Genomic DNA, 26,290 nt, shown 5'->3' with positions numbered 1-26,290 from the left:
AACAAAACTCATAAGTTAAGAGTTTTTTAACAGCTAACTTGTCATCTAAAACGTTTCGAATGACAACTTGGATAACTCAATTTTGCGGCAAGGTTGTTTGTTTGTTTGTAGGTAAATGTCTTAGCGCCCCCAGCGGCTATTGTGGAATAACACCATTCAGCCTCGTGACGCGTACGACGGAGAGCCAACTAGTTCCCTCGACGGCTCTCCATTTCGTTCCCAGTCGTCCGTTGCTTCCCCGTTCACTTTGACCTTTCCGTTTATACATAAAACACGGGGATGAAGAAGAATCAACGTTTTGTTTGCTAGCTCCCGTGATTAGGACTGAATTGACCAACTTTTGTTTGTTTTTTTTCTCTCACGGAATCTCCTGAAGACGGTGAGTGTTGTGTTCGTTTGGTAGCGGTTATAAACCGAGCGAGGCAGCTTTCCTCTGTGTTGCCGACAGAAATGGCGAGGCCTTGGGCTCTCCCAGAACTTTAGGCTCCTGGACGTCTCGGTAAACACCAGGCCCTGTTTGTTTAGTTCTCTTTTTTGTTTTCCGTTTACCAGATATCTTGTTAATGTCATGTTTGTGGACTGAAATGATTTCGCCGTGTGTTTAGTCTTCAGTTCGGTGAACTGTTATGTGGGGTGTTTTGCTTTTTTAACAGGCTATCTAGTCTAGCTAGCGGGCTATGGCTATCAACACCATTTGTTACATGTAACGTTAGCAGGCTTGCTATAGCTAGCTAGTAAATTCTAGCTAGCGTTAGCGAAGTAGCTTTAGCTAACTTGGGTTAGCTAGCCAGCAACCTTTGTAGCACTTGGATAAACTGAGCTGTGCAAGACAGTTTATTAACCAACTGTTGGAGGTCGAATTGTAGTTAGATATGAATGATCATAATGTACAGAATTAATTAAGGTGAAACTGAAGGCTAAAATATGATGGACGAGGGGGAGGCCGGGGGATCACGGTTACCGCAAAGATCTAGCGTTAGCTTCTATAGTAATTATACAAGGCCGGTGCCGAGTAAACGGCTTGCTGGCTAATAAAGTTAACGAATCCTTCGTACACTCGGTGACTCAAACCATTCACACAAACCAGACCATTTCTTAGACGCCTTGTTTATTTTGTTAACCATTTAACTCTAGATGCGATGTTGATTGACTTACTGAACTACGGCTAGGTGAGAGGTGAACTGTTAGCTAACCTGCCTCGGTCATGGACAACCTAACTAGCTGTCGCTAGCCATCAAGACACAACCGTCTGTTAGAACTGCAGGTCAGTATTGACATTGTAGGTCCGTTAGCTGTTTGTCGTAATTGTTTACCAGCTGTAGTGTTTTCGCCTTCTGCGAATCCACTTTAGCTGTCACGACCCGAAAGAAGGTTAATCCTGGGCTGGGTACGTGGGCAGCTAGGTAGGTAGCAACTTCTTATTCACACGAGGTGCTAGCCAGCTAGCTAATTGTCTGAAGTAGCTGGCAAACTTGATAAACGAAGAATCCTGGATCCTAATGTGGGCTAGCTAAATTTAGATCTTATTTTCATGATACAGCTTTAATTAGGTGTTGGTCAAGGCTTTTTTTAGCATGAGGTAAATGTTCTAGGACTGTAGCTTGAAACGGTCGTTACTTTTTCCTTTTTTTTGTAACCACATCAATTTGTAAAATTCTTGGCTTGTCATGCCACTACCCCATGATGACATCGGAGTGCAATCAAGTCACTTATTGACTCATTCAGCTAAGCAGCTGATGCTGTACGTTACGCCATTGTGGTAGATATTTATTTGGGGTCTAGTTGTAGAATGCTAATTTTAGTCCTTGTTGTCTAAACAGTCAGTTTAGTACTACGCGCATGGGCAAGATGATGATCTTTGCTCATTTTTAGTGGAAAATCACATATTGAAACTACTGAAGTATCCTGGCCTTCTCCCCATAAAAGGATTTTTGTCTGTGTGTAATCGGCAGGTCATTAGCTAGGATGTCATTTACCTTATCTGGTTGTTTCTAAGATGATCTCGCAACCAGCTGGGCAGTCCTGTCTAAATCGTCAGAACAAGTTATTTGTAAATGGCAAAGCGCAGCCATCCTGGAAAGGATGCTCACACATTCTCACATAAAGGTTATCTCACTAATACAAATACATGTTTAGTCTTGCAGATTTGTCTGTGCTATTTGTTGGGATTCATTTTGTATACATGAAGTTGTTTTCTCCAATCTTCCTTTTAAGTTATTTTTAGTTTCTCATTCATAATGCTTCGTTATTTGTGATTTTCTGATGCTCTTGTCTAATCCAAAGTTTGACCAAAATATAACAGCCAGACTTAAACTGTCAAGTACATTACTATTATCTGAATTGCCGCATGCTGCACACGGCTAGGCAACATGAAAAGCAAAATCATAAAGATGCTATAATGTGCAGGTCTATAATGTAGTCCATAGTTTAGTATTCTTTACTCTCAGTATTAGGCCAACTCCAAAAAGTGTTGCCAATGCACAAGATGATGAATTAGAAATGTAAGCTGGTTTGTACTTTTTTGGACAGTTGACATTTAGATTCTGCTTTTGTGTCGATCAAAACCAAAGGTCAGAATTGTGTAACAATGCAGGTTTTTGGGGATATTTTCAGTATGCTAAATTCAGTGAATCTATTGTATCTCTTTTTGAATTCACAATGTTCCTGCTCCTGGGAATGCTCTGTTGTCAGGCTATAAGAGGATAGTGGATCTACCTCAAGCCTGTTTATAGATTAATCCTCAGCCCTCATGTACTTGGCTTCAGCTTTGTCTGCCTGGACACTTGGTTTAGCTAGAGAAAGATATAAAAATTGTTTGAGGCTTGTTTCTATCAACAGGCAGGATACTGATGATCATTGTTTAATTATAAGATTTTGAAGACCTATTTTATTTTACCACAGAGCTTTTGTTAATCAGTCAACACTAACCCACTCGGTTGAGTTAAAATACTTTGAAAAACAGGCTTTAAAAATGCAAAGCTGTCTTCTTAGGTTAATCACATCTAAGAATGTGTCAATGTATTTATTAGCTTAGACATGTGCTCTTTCATGACACTTCATCTTTTTGTCCTGAAGGTAAAGACTTCATGATCCTGCTGCAGAACAAGTGACTGCCTCGTCACTCCCCCTCCCCCTCCCCCCCTTTTTTATTGGGTTCTGGCGGATGCTGTGACTGGGTGTTGGCCGGACAAGGTAGCAGCACGCCATGGCAGACGTTGACCCGGACACACTGCTGGAGTGGCTGCAGATGGGCCAGGGTGATGAGCGCGACATGCAGCTCATCGCCCTGGAGCAGCTCTGCATGCTGCTGCTAATGTCTGACAACGTCGACCGCTGCTTTGAAACGTAAGTCCAAATTGTAGCCATGTTACACACCACTCCCCCCCTTTTAAGGCCAAAGGGGCAAGGTCAAATGCTGGCAATGTGGGGTCTCTTAGGACCCTGACAGTTTGCCAGAACATAGAGACCACAAATACAGAGGTTTCCAAAAGCCCATGTAGCCTTATTAAGCTTGATTTAATATTTTATATCAAACTAGTGTCTAATGTCACTATTCTACTGATTTTCACATATCCCCAGGTGTCCTCCGCGGACGTTCCTTCCAGCCCTGTGTAAGATATTTCTTGATGAAAGCGCCCCTGACAATGTTCTGGAGGTGACCGCCAGAGCCATCACGTATTACCTCGATGTGTCTGCTGAGTGCACTCGCAGAATAGTCGGTGTGGACGGGGCCATCAAAGCCCTGTGTAACCGACTGGTAGTGGTGGAGCTCAACAACAGAACCAGCAGAGACTTGGCTGAGCAGTGTGTAAAGGTAAACAAGATATCACTTCCTCTTTCTCTCATAACTGGATAAAATGGTGTTGTCTTAGTGCTCTAGTTATTCTTGCATTTGGAGAGTGAGCTGTGACTCGCAGTTGTCTGCTCTCTAAGATCATTCTGTACACAGTCTCTGAAAACTGCTGCCTTGCGTTTTGTAGACATTGAAAATGAGAACAAGGGAATGGTGCATTGCAGGATAGACCAGTAATGAGTTCAAGCAGTCTGACACGAAAGTCTTGAAACTTCAGAAGCCCGATGATCGTGCTATTCCGATAACTTGTCATCTGCTGAGGCACCTTTTTTTTTGTGGAGAAGTTGTAATATTTAAGGAAGCCATGCTCAAATGAACCACCTGTTCCTTGCCATAGGTGCTGGAGCTGATCTGCACTAGGGAGTCTGGTGCTGTGTTTGAGGCCGGTGGTCTGAACTGCGTCCTGAGCTTCATCAGAGACAGCGGGCACCTGGTGCATAAGGACACGCTGCACTCCGCCATGGCAGTGGTGTCTCGTCTGTGCAGTAAAATGGAGCCACAGGACTCCTCCCTGGAGACCTGTGTGGAGTCCCTGTCCAGTCTGCTCAAGCATGAGGATCACCAGGTAAAAGCAGTGTGGCATCACCCACAGTCTGCACATTTGTAGCTGGTTTTATAGAGTTACGCAGCATGCAAGAACCAAAAAGTTAATTGACTTTAATCAGTGTGTTAATGGTTGTTAATGGTAATGATGGTTTGAACTGAAATGGCCCGAATGCCTGTGCTCTACTTCCCCTCTTAGTGTTGCATACATACATACACAAACCTAAACAGCTAGAAAATGTTCTGGTTTTTATTGTACATTTTTGATCAAATGTGAATCCACTCGCTGTGATGTTGCAGGTTTCCGACGGAGCCCTGCGATGCTTTGCCTCATTGGCAGACCGCTTCACGCGTCGTGGAGTGGACCCGGCGCCTCTGGCCAAGCACGGCCTCACCGTAGAGCTGCTGTCCCGCATGGCTGCGGCCGGAGGCACGGCCGCCGGTCCCTCCTCCACCTGCAAGCCCGGCCGGGCCTCCACCGGCGCCGCCCCGTCTGCAGCCGACTCCAAACTCAGCAACCAGGTGTCCACCATCGTCAGCCTGCTCTCCACGTTGTGCAGGGGCTCGCCGCTGGTCACGCATGTAAGAGCTTCTCTATTCATTCTGTTGGGACTAGTCTCATTTAAGTAGATTTATCATGGGACAGGCTGGAGCAAGTTGTACATTCTTTCTAGTTGTATAATACAAAATGCCTGAGGACATAGTAAAACATCACCATAATGGCGTTAGAGCATCGCTTCGCTGTGTTAAACCAGGCTTGGGAAAGCACGGGTCTGGGAGTTCCTCTCTTTACTAAGTAAGGTGAGTGAGCTTGCGTGTGTCTCCCCCCAGGACCTGCTGCGCTCCGAGCTGCCTGACTCCATGGAGAGCGCCCTGCAGGGGGACGAGCGCTGTGTGCTAGACACCATGCGCCTGGTGGACCTGCTCCTGGTGCTGCTCTTCGAGGGCCGTAAGGCTCTGCCCAAGTCCACCGCCGGCTCCACTGGACGCATCCCGGGCCTGCGGCGTCTGGACAGCTCGGGCGAGCGCTCCCACCGACAGCTCATTGACTGTATCCGCAGCAAAGACACGGACGCGCTCATCGATGCCATCGACACTGGGGGTGGGTTTTCTGTGATTATACCTGTTATATATCTGTCTCGTGCATTATGTTCGTCATGTGTTTTTGTGTTTGCCAGATGAGTGTCCATGTTTTCATAAAATATATACATGTATTTCTCTCTTTTAGCATTTGAAGTGAACTTTATGGATGATGTGGGTCAAACACTCTTGAATTGGGCTTCTGCTTTTGGTACACAGGAAATGGTGAGGTTCTTTTTTTTTTTATATATATATATTTTTCAAATGAATTTTAGGTTTGCCTCATGTTTAGGAAGATGAGCTTATTTAATATAATATATTCAGATAGGTGTTTCAGGTTACATTCTTTTTATTATGGAGTTTGATGTGCTATTAAGCATGTCATGTCTGTCTTGAATTAAAGGCTCACAGTGTCTTGTTTCACAAGGTTAAGTGAGAAGGATCAAATGATCACAGTTGCTAAACTAGGTGACCAAACAACTGTTAAGAATATCATGTATAATCAGGTTTAATGCAACCTGATTTCTTGACTTGCTTCAACTAGTAAAAGCCTCTGCAGGCCATTGGGGTCGATGGCAAAGCTGACCATGTTCTGGCTTGTATGTTAGGTGGAGTTCCTGTGTGAGAGAGGTGCTGATGTCAATAGAGGCCAAAGGTCATCCTCTTTGCACTACGCTGCCTGTTTTGGACGGCCCCAAGTAGCCAAGGTAACTGGATATAAGTGTGATCAAAATGCTTGTGGTTCATGTTTTAAAGCTTTGATCTAATGCCACTGAGTGTGTCGTGTCCCGTCCCCCCCTTCCCAGACTTTATTGCGCCATGGAGCCAACCCTGATCTGAGGGATGAAGATGGCAAAACTCCCCTGGACAAAGCTAGGGAGCGGGGGCACAGTGAGGTCGTTGCCATCCTTCAGTCCCCTGGCAAGTGCTGCTTATTTTTCCTTTTTACATTATAAAGTTGGAGAGCTGCAGACAAGTTTTTAGAGTGGAATCGTTCTGAATGAGGATTTTGCATGACATTGCAGGAGACTGGATGTGTCCGGTGAACAAGGGGGACGACAAGAAAAAGAAGGACGTGAATAAGGAGGAAGAGGAGGGCAGCGAGCCGAAGGGAGACCCTGAGATGGCACCGATCTATCTGAAGAGGCTGCTGCCAGTATTTGCACAAACCTTTCAGCATACCATGCTGCCTTCAATAAGGTTTGTTTAAAATACACTGTTCCAATGCAACGAGGGCCAGATTTACTAAAGTACATATTATGCTTATGTGGTTTGCACGTTCATATTTCACTGCTGGTACCACCGGTTGATGGCAAATTGCTTATGTAGACTGGATTTGTTACTTATTTGGCACAAACAAGGATACTCTGCACATGCTTTTTTTAAAGCAAAGCTCTTGCTGCTGTTTATGGATTTAGGTAAATGTAGTCAGAATAACACATTCCATGTACTCTGTCCATCCACTGCAGGAAAGCTAGCTTAGCGCTGATCAGGAAGATGGTGCACTACAGTTCTGAAGTGCTGCTTAAGGAAGTCTGTGACTCTGACGCCGGACACAACCTGCCCACCGTCCTTGTAGAGATCACAGCTACCGTGCTGGATCAGGAGGTCAGTTCCGATTGTGAACTTTGTTTTCACTCCATTGTTCTTGCTTAAAACTAAAAAGAATAATTTAGTATTGAGCTTGTGCTTTCCGTGATGTTTCCCGGTGCGTGCAAACGTATTGTTCTGTGGCGAGCCAACTTCAGACTTCTTGGGTTTGTAATGTGAATGCTACATGAGATGAGATACCTTTCTCATGTTCGTCACAGGACGATGACGATGGCCACCTCCTGGCACTGCAGATCATTCGTGATCTGGTTGATAAGGGAGGAGATGTGTTCTTGGACCAGCTGGCCAGGCTCGGTGTCATCAATAAGGTGTCTACAATGGCAGGACCCAGCTCTGATGATGAGAATGAGGAGGAAGCCAAGCCTGAAAAGGTGACGACACTTTTTATTGTTTAATGGCTTTTAGTGAAGACAAATATGAACTAATCATACTTACTTGGTGCTATATGGTACTATAGCTTATGGTGCTGTAGCTTATTACAAATGTGTGCATGTATTTGCAAGTATGAAGTTCTAACAGAACCGTAGTTGAAAAGCAAATCGGTGTGTATGTAATTTTAGGAGGACGAGCCCCAGGAGGATGCCAAAGAGATCCAGCAAGGCAAACCCTACCACTGGAGGGACTGGTCCATAATCAGAGGCAGGGACTGCTTGTACATCTGGAGTGATGCTGCTGCATTGGAGCTGTCTAATGGCAGCAATGGCTGGTTTCGTTTTATCCTGGATGGTAAACTAGCTACCATGTACTCCAGTGGAAGCCCAGAAGGTGGTTCTGACAGTTCAGGTGAGTTGTGTGGGGGTTTTTTTTATGAGTGTTTTATGAAAACGTTAATGTTGCCATTGTTGATTCCCTCTTAAAGAGCACCTCTGTGTTCAGGACAGTCATGTAATGTTACACATTTTAAATGTTTACAAATCACAATTGGTATCTACTTTTGGCAAATAGGCAATTAAAGTTTCGTTCTTCATAAGCTGTGCATGGCTAAGGATGTGACCCTTGTAACGTGTTCACTCAATCCAAGACTGCTACTGATTGTGCGTGTGTCTACCTCTGCCAGAAAGCCGGAGTGAGTTTCTGGAGAAGCTGCAGCGTGCCAGGAGTCAGGTGAAGCCGGTCACAGCCAGCCAGCCTATTCTGTCAACGCTTGGGCCCACTAAACTTACTGTGGGCAACTGGTCCCTCACCTGTCTGAAAGAGGGGGAGATCGCCATCCATAATTCAGACGGACAGCAGGCCACCATCTTGAAGGAAGACCTGCCGGGCTTTGTGTTTGAGTCCAATCGAGGCACCAAGCACTCCTTCACTGCTGAAACATCCCTAGGTGAGTGTGAGAGTATGCAACAAAGTGTTGGTTCGGTGGCTGCATGTTGCTCTTAAGTTTCAAAGTATTGTTTCAGAGCAGTGGTGGGCGATCTGTTTTTCTATCATGACCGATCATGAAGATGTGCACAATTTCTACTTTTTAAATGAGTTGTAGAGATTGATTTTTTTTTTGCGTCTAATGTTTCAGAACTTCACAATGAAAAAACCAGTATCCAAACTATATTCACAAAACAGAATTGCTAGCTGATTGCTTCCAATATAGATGTGCTGGCATATCATACCATGTGTTTCGCACATGAAAGACCCCATGGTTGAGGCATTGTAAAATGAGTGAAAATTACTGAAAAGGGTGTCTGAGTATGTATACTCTAGTGAAGTATGTTGCCACAAACACTGTACACTGAGGGATTTAAGATGCTGATGCACTCCAGGTGCAGGGTATGATAAAGACACACATACTTATCCAATACTGAATAACGATGGAGGACCGCAGAAAGAAGCATGCAGAGTAACTGAAAATGTGTTATTTGATGTCTATGATGTCGATTCACTGCTTTATCAAATATTTAACATAAAGTTTAACTATGACGTTAATTATTGTTATTGTAATTATGGTGAAAATACGGGTTGGGAAGAAATTGGTAAGAAAGATCAGAAAGATTGCACACTCCTATTTCAGACTGTATTGTGTCCTCTTTATTGTTTCAGGGTCGGAATTTGTGACGGGCTGGACTGGAAAACGTGGAAGGAAGTTAAAATCAAAACTGGAAAAAACAAAACAAAAGGTAAATGTTTGCTGATCACGTGTGAGGGCTTCTGCCATTCACCCTGCAGTTTTGATGGTGTGGCACAGTATTTTTACTGTTCCTAGTGTCACGCTTTTCTGAGCTGAGATTCATTGTGTCAAGAGGGTCATAGGCCCAAGTCCCCCTTCACTAATTTGATTGCATCTGTCTGAACCTTTAACATTCTTTTTGATTCTTGTTTCAATCACATCTTGTACTATCATGACATCTGGTTGGTTTGACATGCAGGCTTATCTGTCTGAATCTGGAGGTCCCACAGAACCTTCTCACAGGTTCTTGTTGTTCATCACTCTCCGTGGCTTGTCCAATTTTGTTCATCTTGGTCTACAGCTTGATCCCATCCATTAACAGCAGGAAGCTGGTGGTGTTTCAGCTCCTGAATCTAATCTATACCCTTTCTTATTGATCTGTATGAGAATATGCATCATCTTGGTAAATAGCACACTGTATGGTGACCTGGGCATTTGTGGTCTTGCGGTTCTAGGTGTGTGGCATAGAGTCTTTTGCTTTCTTATAGTTGGTCCTGGAACCAGTTAGATTTGTCTGTTTGGTAATAGAATCCTGATGGGCAGCTTTGTCGGTGGGTGGTTCTTTTGAGTTTCTGGTAACAGTCCCTCCTGAGCAGTGCTCATGTACTTGCACACATGTTCACGTCTTGGAAGCTTGTGTTCCTGACGGGCATCGTGATAGACAAGATGCTGAATGCAATAGATGGTGCAAGTGATGGAAATAACCAAAGGAAGGCATACGAGTTAGATAAATACCAGGAAGAAGTAAAAGAGAAGGCTGAAATAAGAAACTGAGAATTTGGAAGGTTAACAAGGGTTGTCCCAGTGGTGATTGAGGCACTTGGCTCTGTGACTCGTAACGTTGGAGCCAAAGGTCCTGGGAGCACTGACTGGAACTTGCTTTTGCTATATGTAGGTGAAAACCATGGCCAGAGACCTGTACGATGACCACTTTAAGGCTGTGGAAAGTATGCCCAGGGGTGTAGTGGTCACCCTGAGGAATATTGCCACTCAGCTGGAATCTGCCTGGGAGTTGCACACCAACAGACAGGTATGTTCTTATACCACCCACGAAGCATGTTTTGTTTACAATCATTTTAATCCACTCTAATATTTAGTCAAAGACACTGAATATGTTTAGGTCTAATGTAAAAAAAATAAAACTAAACACATGAGCATTTTTTATTTATTTTTTTGTTATTTTGTAACATTTAGTTTTTTAAGTCCTATAATTCTCTTCCTTCAAATATGTTACAATTTGTAAATGTCAGAATTGTAAGAATTATGAATGTCTGCTTTTCGATTTGCTGTCTTGCAGTGTATTGAGGGAGAGAACACGTGGCGAGACCTCATGAAAACGGCTTTAGAAAATTTGATTGTTGTTCTCAAGGATGAGAACACCATCTCTCCCTATGAGATGTGCAGCAGTGGCCTGGTGCAAGCACTGTTTACTGTCCTCAATAATGTGAGTTCACGGAGTTATCGGACTACTGTAGGGCATCACGTGCTTGGGTGCGGTGTGCCATTTTTGTAATACTATTGTTGTTTTTCCTTCTTTTTCTCTTTCCTTAACAGAATGTTGAACTTGACATGAAGCATGATTGTAAGCCGTTGATGGAGAGGATAAATGTGTTTAAGACTGCCTTCAGTGAAAATGAAGATGATGAAAGGTAGGAGGGAATCTTTGGATCTGTTGAGTGTGGGTTTTTTTTGTTTGTTTTTTATAGAATGTGAATCTCACGTGTGTCTGTGTTGTGTGTGTGTGTGTGTGTGTGTGTGTGTGTGTGATCTAGCCGACCCGCAGTTGCCTTAATCCGTAAGCTGATAGCAGTCTTGGAGTCTATAGAACGGCTGCCTCTTCACTTGTATGACACACCTGGGTCCACCTACAACTTGCAGGTGAACTTCTCTACCAGGCCTATATGTTAATAATTTGACCAGAAAAGTGACTTGACTGATTTGATTCTTTTTATTTTTTTGAAAATGGTTTTTCACGATTTATTGAAGTACACTCCTTAACTGTTTCAGATTCTGACCAGAAGGTTGCGTTTCCGACTGGAGCGGGCTCCCGGGGAGACTGCCCTGATCGATCGGACAGGCAGGATGCTAAAAATGGAACCTCTAGCTACCGTCGAATCGTTGGAGCAGTACCTGCTTAAAATGGTGAAAGCTGGAATTTCATTCTCACTCTGGCTTGCACCATTATTGTTGGTCTTCATGTTTCTTCCATGATTTCTGACTGTTCCCTATCTATCTCTTTTGCTCTCCAGGTGGCGAAGCAGTGGTATGATTTTGATAGGGCCTCCTTCATCTTTGTCAGGAAGTTGCGTGAAGGCCAGAGCTTCACCTTCAGACACCAGCATGACTTTGATGAGAATGGCATCGTGTACTGGATTGGCACAAATGCAAAGTGAGCTTCCTGTCCACACTCCTCTCTGGCAACTGCGCTTTGAAATGATTCTGAATTGTGTGCAAAAAGAACTACTTTACAACCCTGCATTCCTTTATTTTCCCTTTTGTATGCCATTGTAAATGTATAGCGTATGAACTGTTCTTATGCACGAGCTTAACTTTTCTGTACTTTTCTGTACTATTTGTCCATAGGACTGCATATGAGTGGGTGAACCCTGCTGCTTATGGCCTGGTGGTGGTGACCTCATCAGAGGGCAGGAACCTGCCCTATGGCCGGCTGGAAGACATCCTGAGCAGAGACAGCTCTGCTCTCAACTGCCACACCAACGATGACAAGAACGCATGGTTTGCTGTAGACCTGGGCCTGTGGGTCATCCCCTCGGCCTACACCCTGCGCCACGCCCGGGGCTACGGCCGCTCCGCTCTCCGCAACTGGGTGTTCCAAGTGTCTAAAGATGGCCAAAACTGGATGACCCTCTACACTCATGTGGATGATGGCAGCCTCAATGAGCCTGGGTAGGTTACTCATGTAGTTTGATTACTGGCTGTCTTGACCGCTTACTCTTAATAAGTGCAAAATGGAGGGCTGTCATGTTGATGGAAGGAGAGACTAGCAATTTATGCCTGTTTTCAAATCGTTTTGCTAAAGATTCTAGCATTGACTACAAAGTGTCCGTCATTTGCTTTGATTGTGCTTATCTTCTGATGTTTTTGTGGCATGTACCTTAGATCTACAGCCACATGGCCTCTGGACCCATCAAAGGACGAGAAGCAAGGCTGGAGACACATTCGCATTAAGCAGATGGGAAAGAATGCTAGTGGGCAAACACACTACCTTTCACTGTCTGGACTGGAGATCTATGGCACTGTCACAGGGGTGTGTGAAGACCAGCTCGGTAAGAAAGGCCCAGAGCACTCATTGCATCTAAACTGATACAGCTTTGCTCATAATCGGATAAATACATCCACATCTAAACAAAGAATCCTCCAAAGCCCACATTAGCCTGAGGAGGGACTCCACTTTCTGAACCTAAAAGATGTTTAAACCAAGCCTGCTTGCCTGATGCATTGACTGTGGGTGGTGTGGTAATGGACCCGTTCTTGTCCAGGTAAAGCGGTGAAGGAGGCGGAGGCCAACCTGCGTAGGCAGCGGCGGCTGTTCCGCTCTCAGGTGATGAAGTACATAGTTCCAGGCGCTCGGGTGGTTCGTGGCATTGACTGGAAATGGAGGGACCAAGATGGCAATCCTCCTGGAGAGGGCACCGTCACCGGGGAGGCCCACAATGGTGAGTTGCTGTTTTCAAGCTTTTCTGTTTATGCACAGGTACTTTGCTGTTAAACCTTCTGAGTACGATTTGCCATATTTGTAATTACTGCAGAGTAGCTCAGTAAAAAAAAATGTTGTGAAAGCATGTCGATGTTTGCAAGGGTAAAACATTTGAGAGGAAGTTCTTTAGTAGGCGATTTAGGGTATTTGAATATTAAAATGATAAGAACTTGGCTGCATTCTGTGGAGTCAGTGGTAACATTTTGTTTAAAGAAAACAAATTGTGAACATCAAGTGCATTTGCATGTGTTGTGGAGCTTCCTGAGCAAAACCTGCATTAATGGCTGAGGGCTGGAGAGCCCCGCCCTCTCTGGAGCCGTCAGTTTAATGTTTTTATTTTGGCGTTTAATTACTTCATCCTAACTTGGGCTGCTTTAAAATCTTTTCCAATCCTTCCAAAGAGGCTCGTTCCTAGCATCATAAACAGTATGATCAGGTGAGCTTTGGTATAGATTAGGTGGGCAGCTTCTAGGCATTTCATAATTTCAGTTTGATTTCAGTTCAGGGTACCACAATGCAATTATAGAATAATTTTTGCTGTCCACAAACTAACCCATTATTAAACCTAAATATTAAAAGCGTTATTGTTGATTATTTACATTGTAATTTTCCATCTGACATGTTTTGTTTTTTGCATATTTTCAATGACAAGAACCTACAGTGTTATACATGATTGAAAGTATAACTTTTACACAGCAGTCCTGAGGAGTATACCACAAATGGACTTCATGGGCACACAGGGCAACATTTAAGTTTAGGGTTTAACTCAAGATTGCCAACCTGCCCTGCAGCAGGTTCCTTTGCAATTTAATTCAGATTCAGTTGTGGCATTATTAGTATTATTATAATATTATTATGTTATTAAGTCTTGTTTTGTTAGTTGGTATGCTGGCAGGTATTATATTTCATAAAATTCATACAAATAAACATTTGAAAACATAAATATCAGATTTAATGCGTAAAAATTTTGAGCCATGGTTCTATGTATAATTCATTGACACAGCTCTGCTTACTGATCAGGCTACATAGCCGTAAGTCCAGTTCAGTACAAGTTTACTTCACATTGTTTAGTTTAGTTATACACCTCTACAGTGTGTCAGAAAATATGCACACCAGTATTTCTACTGGCATCGGTTAGTGGTCAGCTGGGCATTGGAATGGGCAAATGGACTTTCTGAACATGGCGTGAGCTTTGGCACTAGATGTGCAGGTTCTCATATCTCTCGTGGCAATCCTGGCCTTTGTGTGTGCACTTATTTTTGAGGGATCGTTGAAAATGGCATAAAAACTAAAACCAAAGAAGCTACCTGTAAATAACTAATTCTTTATAACTAAATAACTAATTCTGTACAAAAGCTTGGACCAAAGGAGAATGCAGATGATTGTCGACCATAACCAGGCAAATCCGACTCCTCAGTAATAAAGATACTTGCCAGACTTGATAAGCTAAGCCTAAAATGCAAAGTTTGGATAAGTCGGTGCATGTTTTAAAGAATGTCTGGCTGTATTGGCCAAGCTTTGTGGTATAGTCCTCTAGATCTTTGCCAGTGGTGTTCTTCATACATAATTGGGCTTTGCATAACTCAAAACAAATGTGTGACCCAGTTAGCTAAGGAAGGCACTACACATTTTGAAGCAGTTTGAAGCCATTATCTACATAACGGCTTTAAACACTCCGGACATTGTAAAATGAAAAACCTCAATTTGTGTTCATTGGAAATTCTTTCAACAGCAGAGTAGAAGTGAGAACACTTCTATAGATGGTAGAATGTTTACCAACAATCCTTTTGTGTGTGTATAAACTCCTACTTTGTACCATATCAAATGATGCAATTGAACAGATTATTTAGGCCATGATGGTCATTCAACACCTTATGCTCAACTCTGTTCTTAAAACGTACATTATTAGTACATTTGTTAAACATGAGTCAGCAAGCAATGATCAGGATTGATGAGGTTCTTCATAACTAAAGTGATATGTATACGACCCTGTAGTTCCTTTTTTGGAACTTTTGTGCTTTGGTTAAGAATCTCAGGTCATCTAGGACTCCTCCTTTTTTTTGTTTGTTTGTTTTCTACCACCCTAGTGGACATTGGGACAGATTTGAAAGGACTGATATGAGATCAGTATTTATTCCTGTGTAACTGCCTTCTGTGGTGCTTTTTCTCTTGTTTCTGTCCCACATCAAAATATTTATTCATTCTACACTCAGTCCCCCTGAGAAATGGACTGCTGTTCCTTCTTAAGACTTTCATTCCACATTCTTTGTTTTTATTAGTTTGCTATTTTGAGGTGCAACCCTCCCCTTACCCCCCCCCAACTTAACAGGTAACATTTCTTTTTCATACTTTTACAAGCGTCTACTCTGTTGCTGATGAATTCTTTGGGCAGCCATGTTTCATGTCAAATATCTTTTAACCTGACTTGTCTCCATCAATCAAGCCAAGCGCATGTTGATGTCACAATTTGCAAAGCTATCGATGGACTCCGTTGCAAGCGTATTTTTACATTTGACAGAAATGTATTCTTTAGTTCCTTTTCTAAAGTGGCTTTTTAGCTTGGCATTTGCAAAAATCTATTGCTTTTTTTTTTTTTTGTTTCGTCATTTTCTGTGCCTCATATTTCAATTCCACTGCTTCACCTGGACCAGAATGTATGTTTGTGTGGGTTTTTTGTTTTTAACTTTTTTTCCCTTTTTTTTTTTGCTTGTTCTCTTTAGAATAGGACACTTTAGACACTAACTACATTTCACCACATACTATTAATATTTTTTGGTTTTGTAATGCTCAAGAGGTAATCACACTTCTGGTAAAGGGAAGAAGGCAAAACTGATTTTGTGGTGTCTGGTCCAGTGTTGAGCCATGCTGCTGTCTTGGACTTGCTGCTGTCTTTCTCTGCTTCCTGCTGGGTCTCACTCGTTCATATCCCCCCTCCCCTTCCCCTCCTCTTTCAGGCTGGATTGATGTTACCTGGGATGCCGGTGGTTCAAACTCGTACCGTATGGGTGCAGAAGGGAAGTTTGACCTCAAGCTTGCGCCAGGGTACGACCCTGAGTCAGCGCCGTCACCCAAACCTGTCTCATCCACTGTTACAGGCACCCCGCAGTCCTGGAGCAGCCTGGTGAAAAATAACTGTCCGGACAAGGGCGGCCCGTCCTCAGCGGCGGGGGCCAGCTCCTCCAGCCGGAAGGGCAGTAGCAGCTCGGTGTGTAGCGTGGCCAGCAGCAGTGATATCAGTCTGAGCTCCTCCCGCATGGAACGCAGGGTGGAGGGCCTGTTGGAGCAGGGGGTGGGCATCGGAGGAGGAGTCCCTGGCATAGAGGGTCAAGAGCCAGTGGTCGTCCTCTCCTCTGCGGAGGCCGGATCTGGCTCCAGCACCAGCACGCTCACGGCGGACAGCGGAAGTGAAAGTGCCGAGCGTAAAACTCCGGCGCCCGACGGGACCCAGCGCCAGTCGGCCGACTCGGCCGCCATCTCCATGGGACTGGTGAGCGTCAGCTCCCCTGACGTCAGCTCGGTGTCGGAGTCGTCCAGCAAGGACGCCCCATCACAGAGGCCCCTGTGCTCGGCCACCAGCGCCCGGCTATCGGTCAGCTCTCTCCTGGCCGCCGGCGCCCCCATGAGCTCCAGCGCCAGCGTGCCCAACCTTTCGTCGCGTGAAGCCAGCCTCATGGAGTCATTCGTGCGCCGGGCACCAAACATGTCTCGCACCAACGCCACTAACAACATGAACCTAAGCCGCAGCAGCAGCGACAACAACACCAACACGCTGGGCCGCAACGTCATGGGAACTGCCAGTGAGTATCGGTGGTGTCCCATCCTACTATAAGCATAAAATGGCAAAACAAAAAATGTCTTGCGGTAACTGGATATGAAGTAAGCGCTTGGTGTTGTGGATGGTCTTTAACTGTAGTGACTATGCCAATAGTAAAAGGACGGAAGAAGCGTAGTTTTCTCTCGACAAACCGTACAGTCTTAACATGAACGTGCCTTTGATCCTGCAGCTTGGGATGCTCACTAAGTAATAAGCTAACTGGCTGATTTATTAGCAGTCTTGGCTAGCTACTAACTCAATTTTAGACCAGAAGCTGCCTGGAAGCATTAATCATTGTGCCAAAACACAAATGGTTTACCACTAAAGTTTTGCTTCATTGCTAATAATGTTGTGGCTCAAAGTTAATTTGGAAATATAAAAGTGATGCAGCACAGATATGACCACCAAAGGTCCTCTCAATCTGCATCATAATAAATATTGAAATAGCAGTCACCTAATCACCCAATGTGATCTATTTTGGAAATTGGCTGTAAAGAAATGGCTTACTTAAAAAAGAGAAGAAAAAAAAAAACCATTTCTATTTATTAATCTGTTTGAACTCTTGTATCACAATCTGTGTCTAAAGCATATCTAGTGTAAAGAGCAAGCTTTTTTAACTGGTTTGGTTCATTTACTTGCTTTGTGGTGTGTGTTTTTTTTTTTTTTTTATTATTAAATTAATTAATGTCTAATCTATTTATTTATTAATAGCGTTTTGTATTTTTGTTTGCAGCCTCTCCACTCATGGGTGCGCAGAGCTTTCCTAACCTTACAACTACTGGTACCACCTCAACAGTTACAATGTCCACCTCCATAGTAACAAGCAGCAATAATGTAGCCACGGCAACTACAGGTTTGTCCGTCGGCCAGTTGCTCAGTAACACGCTGACGACCAGTCTGACCTCAACATCTAGCGAGAGCGACACAGGTCAGGAGGCGGAGTTTTCCCTCTATGGTAGGCTATGCTAGATTTCCTCATCTACCAAAACGTCTCCACAGTGTCGTCCCCATAATCTTCACTAACCCTGATCCTTGCGTATTACTCTGCATTTCTATCGTGTCGTACTAATTTCACTGCATTTTGTTCTCTTGACACCTCTCGTAGCAAACGTGTGCATGTAGATTTCAAATGTTGTCTTATACCCCATTTCCTCTTCCTTCTTATTTCTTGTCCTCAGACTTTTTGGACAGCTGTCGGGCAAACACCTTGCTCGCCGAGTTGGACGACGAGGAAGACTTGCCTGAACCGGACGACGATGACGATGAGAACGAGGATGACAATCAGGAGGACCAGGAGTATGAGGAAGTACTGGTACGGTCCAGGGTCAACCTTGGTTACCACGTTCATATTCATAGGGTAAAACATGTTGTAGTTTCAATAAAAGTACAGTGCAAATCCTCAGTTAGTTTGTGGTCATTAAAAGTCCCCCTCCCTCCCTTCGTTATTCATTTTCTGTCAGTGTCTTGATTTATTTTTTAACACTAAATGGTCATTTCTGTTAGCATGACTCATGTGAAGAGCATGCCTGTGGTGAGGTGGTAAAGACTATATTGCATGTGGATGTGGACCAGTGAAACAAAATAGTGAAAAATGTGAAACCAAAAAAGTAAAATGCTGTTAAATGTTGGCCTGGCAGGAGGAAGAGGAGTATGAAACCAAAGGGGGCCGGCGTAGGACCTGGGACGACGACTTTGTGCTGAAGCGGCAGTTCTCTGCTTTAGTGCCCGCGTTTGACCCCCGGCCAGGCCGCACCAATGTCCAGCAAACCACTGACCTGGAGATTCCCATACCAGGTACTCCTGTCTGGTCCTTTATCGTTAGGGGACATTCTGCTTTTTTTGCTCGTTCTAACCAGAATATCATCAACTTTATTACTTCACGGCGAAGACCAGGCACGATGTTGCACACAGAACAATTGAATTCAACCCCATATACATCTTGGTATGTGTGTGTGTAACTGAATTATGCTTCATGTGACTGCCGCAGGTACTCCTCGCTCAGAGGTGCAGGAGGAGGTGGAATGTGCCCCCTCCCCCCACCTGGCTCTCATCCTGAAAGTGGCAGGGCTGGGAACCACGCGTGAAGTAGAACTACCTCTGTCCAACTACAAGTCCACCATCTTTTACTACGTCCAAAAACTGCTACAACTCTCTTGCAACGGCAGCATCAAATCGGACAAGCTTCGACGCATCTGGGAGCCTACATACACGTGAGTTCCTCGTTGTGGGGCTTTTCGTTTTGTTGTTGTTTTTTAACCTTCAGTCTTTATAATTTTGCAATTAAAGTTTGCATTAATACAATGTTGGCATTGTACTTGTGCTCAATCATGTCTTTATTTTGTAGGATAATGTACAGAGAGTTAAAGGACTCTGACAAAGAGAAAGAAAGCGGCAAAATGGTAATATGTTTTTACTTGCCCTCTTCTTCTCCAATGCTCACTCTTTTTCTTTCACTCACTCTCTCCAACTCATTCAATTCTTGCCTGTGATTTTTCTGTGGCTGTCCCCAATGTGTAAATGCTCCTCCTCAGTAGACTCTCTAGCTCTCTTTTAGGTTTTCACTAACCATAAAGCTCGGAGGCTGTGGGTGGAGGGGGGAGGTGGTGGTCACCCTAGCGATTAATCTTGGTATCTGCACGGTCCTCATAGTGGATATTTGTAATGCATGTGTGTTGCGTGAGACTTTACAATCAGGAAAGACCAACATTTGGTTCTTCCTGTTGTAGGGTTGCTGGTCTGTAGAGCATGTGGAACAGTACCTTGGCACAGATGAATTACCAAAGAATGACTTGATAACCTACATGCAGAAGAATGCAGACTCAACTTTCCTGCGCCACTGGAAATTAACCGGCACTAATAAAAGTATTAGGAAAAACAGAAATTGTTCGCAGCTCATAGCTGCATACAAGGTATAGAACGGCATCAGATGTGCATATATATATCTATACATCTTTATTTTCCCGTCACTGTTTTTTCACATTTTTTTTTCTCTTTCTTGGTTTTCACGTGTGTAGTCACCTTTTAGTCTGTCCCTTTTTACAATTTTAATCCCTTGTGTGTATAAATATATTTTTCTAGACACCATTGAGTTGCCTGCTTGTATTTATTTATTAAATTTGCTTACAATTATGTAATTTTCACCATAACACAGCATATTTTCTTTTACTGTTTTGTGAAAGTAACCTGTGCTACAGTAGCCCGGCGTCCTGGTGTGTGGTATGGTGTTGGTGCGTCACGGGCCGGGGAGCCGTGACGCTGGAAGGCGTGGCTCACCTCTCTGTGCGTGTGACTCTTGCAGGACTTTTGCGAGCGGGGCTGCAGGTCTTCGGGACTGGGCTCGGGCTCCTTGTCGGCCACGCAGAGCTGCGATATCCTGAGCAGCGTGCGGGAGCAGGCGCAGGCCAAGGCGGGCCCGGGCCAGAGCGCCTGTGGAGTGGAGGACGTGTTGCAGCTCCTGCGCATCCTCTTCATCATCGGCGGAGAGCCCTCGGCCGGCCGCACGCTGCAGGAAGGTGGGTGGCTCGGCCTGGGCTACGCCCTCCACCGCCTTAGTACACGGATTCCTGAGAACGCGCATCATCTTTATTATCTTTCATCTTTTCATAGATATTGATGATCTACAGTTCAATGCATCGCCTGAGGAGTTCACCAGCAAAAAAATTACAACCAAAATACTGCAACAGATTGAGGTAATATTCATTGTTGTATATTCATGTATATTGTGATTACTGTATATGAGATATTCTAAAGAGACTGACTAGAGATGTCTATCAAAAGTCAGAAAAGCTAAAGAAGGAGAACATGGCACTTGAAAGGAGAGGTTTGGCAAAAAAAAAAAAAAAAAAAAACTGTTTTTCAGTTTACCAAAATTGTAGCGGTCAAGCTAAGACGTGTTGGGTTAATATACGCTGACTTAACTTTGCTAAGCATTCTACAAACAGTTTTTTTTATATGTTCTCCAGATTGTAATAACTTCCTAAACATGTATCAGCAACAAATGAACATTTAGAAACCCGGAGTATCTTATATTTTATGTGCATACATACAGTTGAAATTTGTATTCTGCCATTATCTGTTGTGCAGGAGCCTCTGGCTTTGGCCAGCGGAGCTCTCCCAGACTGGTGTGAGCAGTTAACCAGCAAGTGTCCTTTCCTCATCCCCTTTGAGACCCGGCAGCTCTTCTTCACCTGCACTGCGTTTGGAGCCTCCAGGTCAGTGCTGTGTGGTGCTCTTGCATTTTGTCGAAGCTCAAATTGCCCCGTATATTAATGAGGCTGTGGTGAGAGCACACTGAAATTCTTAAAGAAATACTTGAGTTAAACTTGACTTCAACATTCAAAGTAGTTTTAAATTATTTTAGGATGTTTGTCACAAGAATATTAGGATTCCAAGCAGTGCTATACAGTGGTGGTGTGTGTGTGTAGGGCGATAGTCTGGCTCCAAAACCGAAGAGAAGCTACCATGGAGCGCTCACGGCCTTCCACCACAGTGCGGCGGGACGACCCCGGTGAGTTCCGGGTGGGACGACTCAAGCACGAACGTGTGAAAGTGCCACGTGGAGAGACCATGATGGAGTGGGCTGAGAGCGTCATGCAGATCCACGCTGACAGGAAGTCTGTACTGGAGGTATGGATAAATTGTTCCTTGAAGGCATTTTGATAAAAGAAGTGCCATTGGTCCACAATGGTGATCTGGTTTCATTAAATGCTAATGAAAACTTATGTATGTGTGCCAAAGCATTATAACTTTTATCCTGATGCATGTGTATGTGCTTCATCGTTGTAATTTAGTAAGGTCCTTCAAAATAAAGGCCTCTCAAAAAATGTTCCTTCTGTTAATTGGATTAGCTGTTGAACAAATGGGATCATCCCATTGGATCAGTGGCACTTTGCCAACATGTGTGCGTGACACCATCTCTGAGTCTGTATTTAGGGTGACCGTATGTCTTCTTTCTCCTGGACATTCTTGTGATTCCTCTTTTTGGAACTCAATAAGTCTGGCTGGGATTTTAAAATGTGGGAGATATGGTTTTTCGTTTCATGTTGATTGTAATGGCATTCTTCATTTTAAAGCACATTTACTCAAAGAAAATCCTTTATAAAGTGAAGTACCAAGGCTGGCATACCACATATGTGCGTATTTGTTCAAATAAAGCCTGTATTTTGCATTGGACCAGCTCATTTCATTTTTGGCCAGTCTGATGCTGACTGTATCTGCTGCATACAATGTAGCAGCATTCAAAATGCAACGTTCTAACCCTTTATTCGAATTTCCTGTTTGCAGGTGGAGTTTCAAGGAGAAGAGGGTACTGGCTTGGGGCCAACACTGGAGTTCTACGCCCTAGTAGCAGCTGAGTTCCAGAGGACATCTTTGGGCATCTGGCTCTGTGATGATGACTTCCCAGACGATGAATCACGTCAGGTCGGCAGTTTCCAATGTTCAGTTTTGCATTTTAATGTGCTGCGTGGCTTATTTCAACTACACCATGATGGTACTTTTTTTAAGGACGATCTGCTGACTTGGAGTGTCATTTGATTTTGCTTACTTGCCTACAAACATTGGTGTGGTTTATAGAGGTGTTGATGTAATGAGTAATGTATCAGGGTTGCCAACTCTCACGCATTGAGCGTGAGACACACGCATTTGACCGTTTTCACACGCTCTCACGCCACACTTCCGATTTCTCACGCCGAAAAAAAAAATCCAGTTGATTTACCTCTGATCCACATATATGATTCAATGAGTTACTAGTTCGCTCTGGTGCCAACCACCGGCGATCGATAGATCGCGATATAACACTTAATTTGTGTCCATTTTACGTTCGCCACCTTCCCCCCCAACCCCCCCCCCCCCCCCCATACTCAACAACTTATGTTCACAATTTACACTCGCCACCTCCTCCAGGTTAAAATCTCACTCCAAGTGAACGTCAAAAGTTGGTAACCCTGATGTATTATCATTTAAATCAAACTCAAGTTTATAGATGTGCAGTTATAAAATGTGCAGTGTGTGTTGCATATGTATGTATAAGCATAAAATTGTTGTATATTTGTGTTCAGGTTGATTTGGGAGGTGGTCTGAAACCCCCAGGATACTATGTGCAGCGCTCCTGTGGCCTTTTCCCTGCCCCCTTCCCTCAGGACAGTGATGATCTAGAGCGCATCACCAAGCTCTTCCTTTTCCTCGGAATCTTTCTGGCCAAGTGCATCCAAGACAACCGACTGGTTGACCTGCCCATCTCCCAGCCCTTCTTCAAGCTGCTCTGCATGGGAGACATCAAGAGCAATATGAGCAAACTCCTATACCAGACACGCGGGGAGTCGGATCGCCACTTCTCCGAGATCCAGTCAGAAGCCTCCACCGAGGAGGGTCAGGACACTTACTCAATGGGCAGCTTCGATGAGGACTCGAAGTCTGAATTCATCCTGGACCCGCCAAAGCCCAAACCCCCAGCCTGGTACCATGGCATCTTGACCTGGGAAGACTTTGAACTGGTGAACCCTCACAGAGCTCGGTTCTTGAAGGAGATAAAGGATTTGGCAGTAAAAAGGAGGCAAATCCTAAGCAGTAAGAGCCTCTCGGAGGATGAGAAGAATACTCGGCTACAGGATCTCATGCTGAAAAACCCTATGGGCTCTGGCCCACCACTCAGCGTAGAAGATCTGGGGTGAGCTGCAGTTGTCTTCAGTCTCGCCTGCATGTTCACTTTGTACGTATTGCACATTTGTTTTTTTGGGTAAATTGTTTAATCTAACACTGTGTTTGTGTGTAGATTAAATTTCCAGTTCTGTCCCTCATCCAAAGTACATGGCTTTTCAGCAGTGGACCTTAAACCCAACGGAGATGATGAGGTAGGCCATTAATCCAAAAAATCTCATCTGTTGAATTTATATAATTTGAATTGGTTCCAAAATGAGATGGCTGCAGTGTGGAAATGCATATTCAGGTGTATTAAGTATAGACAGGGGACCTAAGATCACGAGAGTGGTAGAGCTCCAGAACCTGACGCTGGCATCGCTGTTGTAATAAAATTGTCACAAGGTGTTCCTGGAGGTTTGGTCCTGCTGGTGGTGCTCTTGAGCAACTACAATGCGAGTGTGCCCCACATTTTCAAAAACTGTCTGGAAGCAGAGGTTATAACGTGTCTAAAGCATGTATGAATGTTCATCAGAAATAAAATTGTACATTAAAAATGCAAATTTCTGAGTGACAGCCCTCCAACTGATATTTGTACAGTGTCTTTAGGTTTAAGTGTAAAGATGTATGTGTCATCAGATGGTTACCATGGACAATGCAGAGGAGTATGTGGAGCTGATGTTTGACTTCTGCATGCACACTGGAATCCAGAAGCAAATGGAAGCATTCAGAGGTAAGAAGGTTCATAGTGGGCATTTATCTTTTAACATGAAGCTGAATGTGGAATCTTGCTCTACTGCCATTTCCAGTGTTATGGTTAAGATTACAAAAGGTTACAGTGGGTAACAAGAAACAAAATGTCTAACTAACTTGAGCTCAGTGCAGTACTGCTTATAAGGCAACAACTCAACCAGAGAACTATAGATTACGTTTGACCTTTTGACATTAAGGCTTTTAGATGGATATATTTATGAGAATAGGTTTAATTATATATTCTCTCCCTTGGAGAGCATTTAAAGAATTGGATCTGATTTGTTGGTCAACTGATTGGGGTTGTGGTTTCTGGTCCTGCTGCAGAGGGCTTTAACAGGGTGTTTCCTATGGAGAAACTGAGCTCGTTCAGTCATAAAGAAGTCCAGATGATTCTGTGTGGGAACCAGTCTCCATCCTGGACAGCCGAGGACATAGTCAACTACACAGAGCCCAAACTGGGCTACACTAGAGACAGGTATGAGTTTCATGTCTGCATTAAAATGCACTTATACTTTTACATTCTTAGTGTTAAGTTTACCATTGATTATTCACATTATGATAACTGGTAACTTGTATGTTTGAGAGATTCTGTATGAAAGCAATGTTAAACAGGGCTGCCTCTTTGTGAGGGACCAACTCTATGGACTATAAACTGGTTTGTTTGAGGAATGCAACTAAATTTGATTCTCCCATGATTATCTCATGATCTGCTTGTCAGGAAAAAACATTTATCACTTTCATAAATAGTTTGGTACCGTTTGGTGGTTAAAAAAAAAAAAGACTTTAAACTGAGTAAATTCATTCTAATTTTCACACAAATTTGTGAAATTTTGCTAATACTCTGATTTTCATTCCCACCCCCTAAACAGTCCTGGTTTCTTACGCTTTGTGCGAGTGCTATGTGGAATGTCTTCAGATGAAAGGAAGGCATTCCTACAGTTCACAACAGGTTGCTCAACTCTGCCCCCTGGTGGACTAGCCAACTTGCACCCCCGTCTCACAATAGTCCGCAAGGTAAGTAACCCGATATTTGCAACTCAGTTCAGGTTGATTAAGAATTGTAGCGATGGCAGCCCAGCCCTCCCCCTTAAAATGTTCTTAATCTAATTCAACTTCCAGGTGGATGCAACAGATGCCAGCTATCCCTCTGTAAACACATGTGTGCACTATCTGAAGTTGCCAGAGTATTCCTCTGAGGAGATCATGAGAGAGCGTCTCCTCGCTGCCACCATGGAAAAGGGCTTCCACCTCAACTGAGCATGCGCTCCCTGCACCTCTGACCAATTCCCTGTACTGATAAAGCCTGGCGTGTTTTGTTGCAGAGAAAAAAAAATACAAAAGCTGTGCTCATCAATGAAATTCTCTCTCTTATCAAAACAGCCTACATGTACCACCATAAGTAAAAAGGAATATCATCTTGGCTCTAGCTATTGAAACTGATTACGGCGATGCCCCCTGCCCATCTTGTGCCCATCCCAGCTGTGTCCGTCTTCTGGGATGTTGCACTGCTTTAAGGAATTGAGCCTCATGTGGACTCCCACCCCCAACATTTTTTGTTACTCATCCTGGCTCTGAGCGTCTGTTTAAGATCCAACATCAGCCCTCTTTATATACCCACTCTGCCCCATCTCAAACACATCAGACCCTGGTTCCCCTAAGAGAGGGGGGAGACAAGCACCTGCTTCTGTAGAGCTAACTGTAGAGTGTTAGGGCATTTACAGGTTTGCGTTTTACTAGTGCATTGTTTGAAATACTAATTTTCCCCCATTCTTTGTTTTGCTTACTCTATCAGCATACAATCATGCACACGCTTCTCTTTTCTGAACCCCCTCCCCATTGTTACTGAGTATGTTTCAGTTGTTCATTACCCTGCTAAAAGGATCAAAGTCCCTGAGTGCATTTGTGTAATTTTACAAAAAAGCTATAGAGACAAAAAAACACTGGTTCTGTGTGCAAGGCACATTTAAAAAAGAAAAAAGCAAGCTATGCTTCTCCTTGTATTTTCTTTGTATATTATAAACATTTATTTAACTCAAGTTGCAGTTTGAAGTAAACAAATATTTTCAAATGTGTATGCTCCAGAAATAATCATTAAAAGGTTTGCAAAGTATGAACAGGGTTGTG

At 43.8% G+C, this 26,290-nt stretch overlaps 1 protein-coding gene across 7 annotated transcripts; it reads left to right on the top strand.

The window, feature by feature from the left end:
* Positions 1-166: 166 nt before the first annotated feature.
* Positions 167-26,276, top strand: hectd1 (HECT domain containing 1). 7 transcript variants are annotated; one of them, XM_076978287.1, is made up of 42 exons: positions 167-379; positions 3,076-3,345; positions 3,580-3,814; positions 4,191-4,418; positions 4,697-4,978; positions 5,228-5,498; positions 5,625-5,701; positions 6,085-6,183; positions 6,283-6,397; positions 6,502-6,676; positions 6,946-7,084; positions 7,288-7,458; positions 7,648-7,870; positions 8,145-8,408; positions 9,119-9,195; positions 10,141-10,275; positions 10,543-10,689; positions 10,800-10,894; positions 11,018-11,123; positions 11,253-11,387; positions 11,495-11,634; positions 11,829-12,152; positions 12,366-12,532; positions 12,746-12,922; positions 16,059-16,760; positions 17,511-17,732; positions 17,956-18,134; positions 18,415-18,571; positions 18,765-18,987; positions 19,122-19,176; positions 19,504-19,686; positions 20,076-20,289; positions 20,384-20,466; positions 20,861-20,988; positions 21,202-21,403; positions 22,061-22,198; positions 22,837-23,444; positions 23,550-23,628; positions 24,053-24,146; positions 24,491-24,641; positions 25,036-25,180; positions 25,286-26,276. In XM_076978287.1, the coding sequence occupies exons 2-42, from the start codon at positions 3,206-3,208 to the stop codon at positions 25,421-25,423; spliced, it is 7,623 nt and encodes a 2,540-aa protein (XP_076834402.1). In that variant the 5' UTR covers positions 167-379; positions 3,076-3,205; the 3' UTR covers positions 25,424-26,276. The 7 variants fall into 7 exon arrangements, with proteins under 7 accessions (XP_076834402.1, XP_076834401.1, XP_076834400.1 ...); XM_076978286.1 differs by having other exon boundaries at positions 15,918-16,760; positions 17,956-18,089; XM_076978285.1 differs by having other exon boundaries at positions 15,918-16,760.
* Positions 26,277-26,290: the final 14 nt, after the last annotated feature.

The sequence above is a fragment of the Brachyhypopomus gauderio genome, chromosome 17 (genome assembly GCF_052324685.1).
Source record: "Brachyhypopomus gauderio isolate BG-103 chromosome 17, BGAUD_0.2, whole genome shotgun sequence".
NCBI lineage: Eukaryota > Metazoa > Chordata > Actinopteri > Gymnotiformes > Hypopomidae > Brachyhypopomus > Brachyhypopomus gauderio.
The sequence above is the reverse complement of the archived record's forward strand: the minus strand, read 5'-3'. Positions and strand labels throughout refer to the sequence as shown.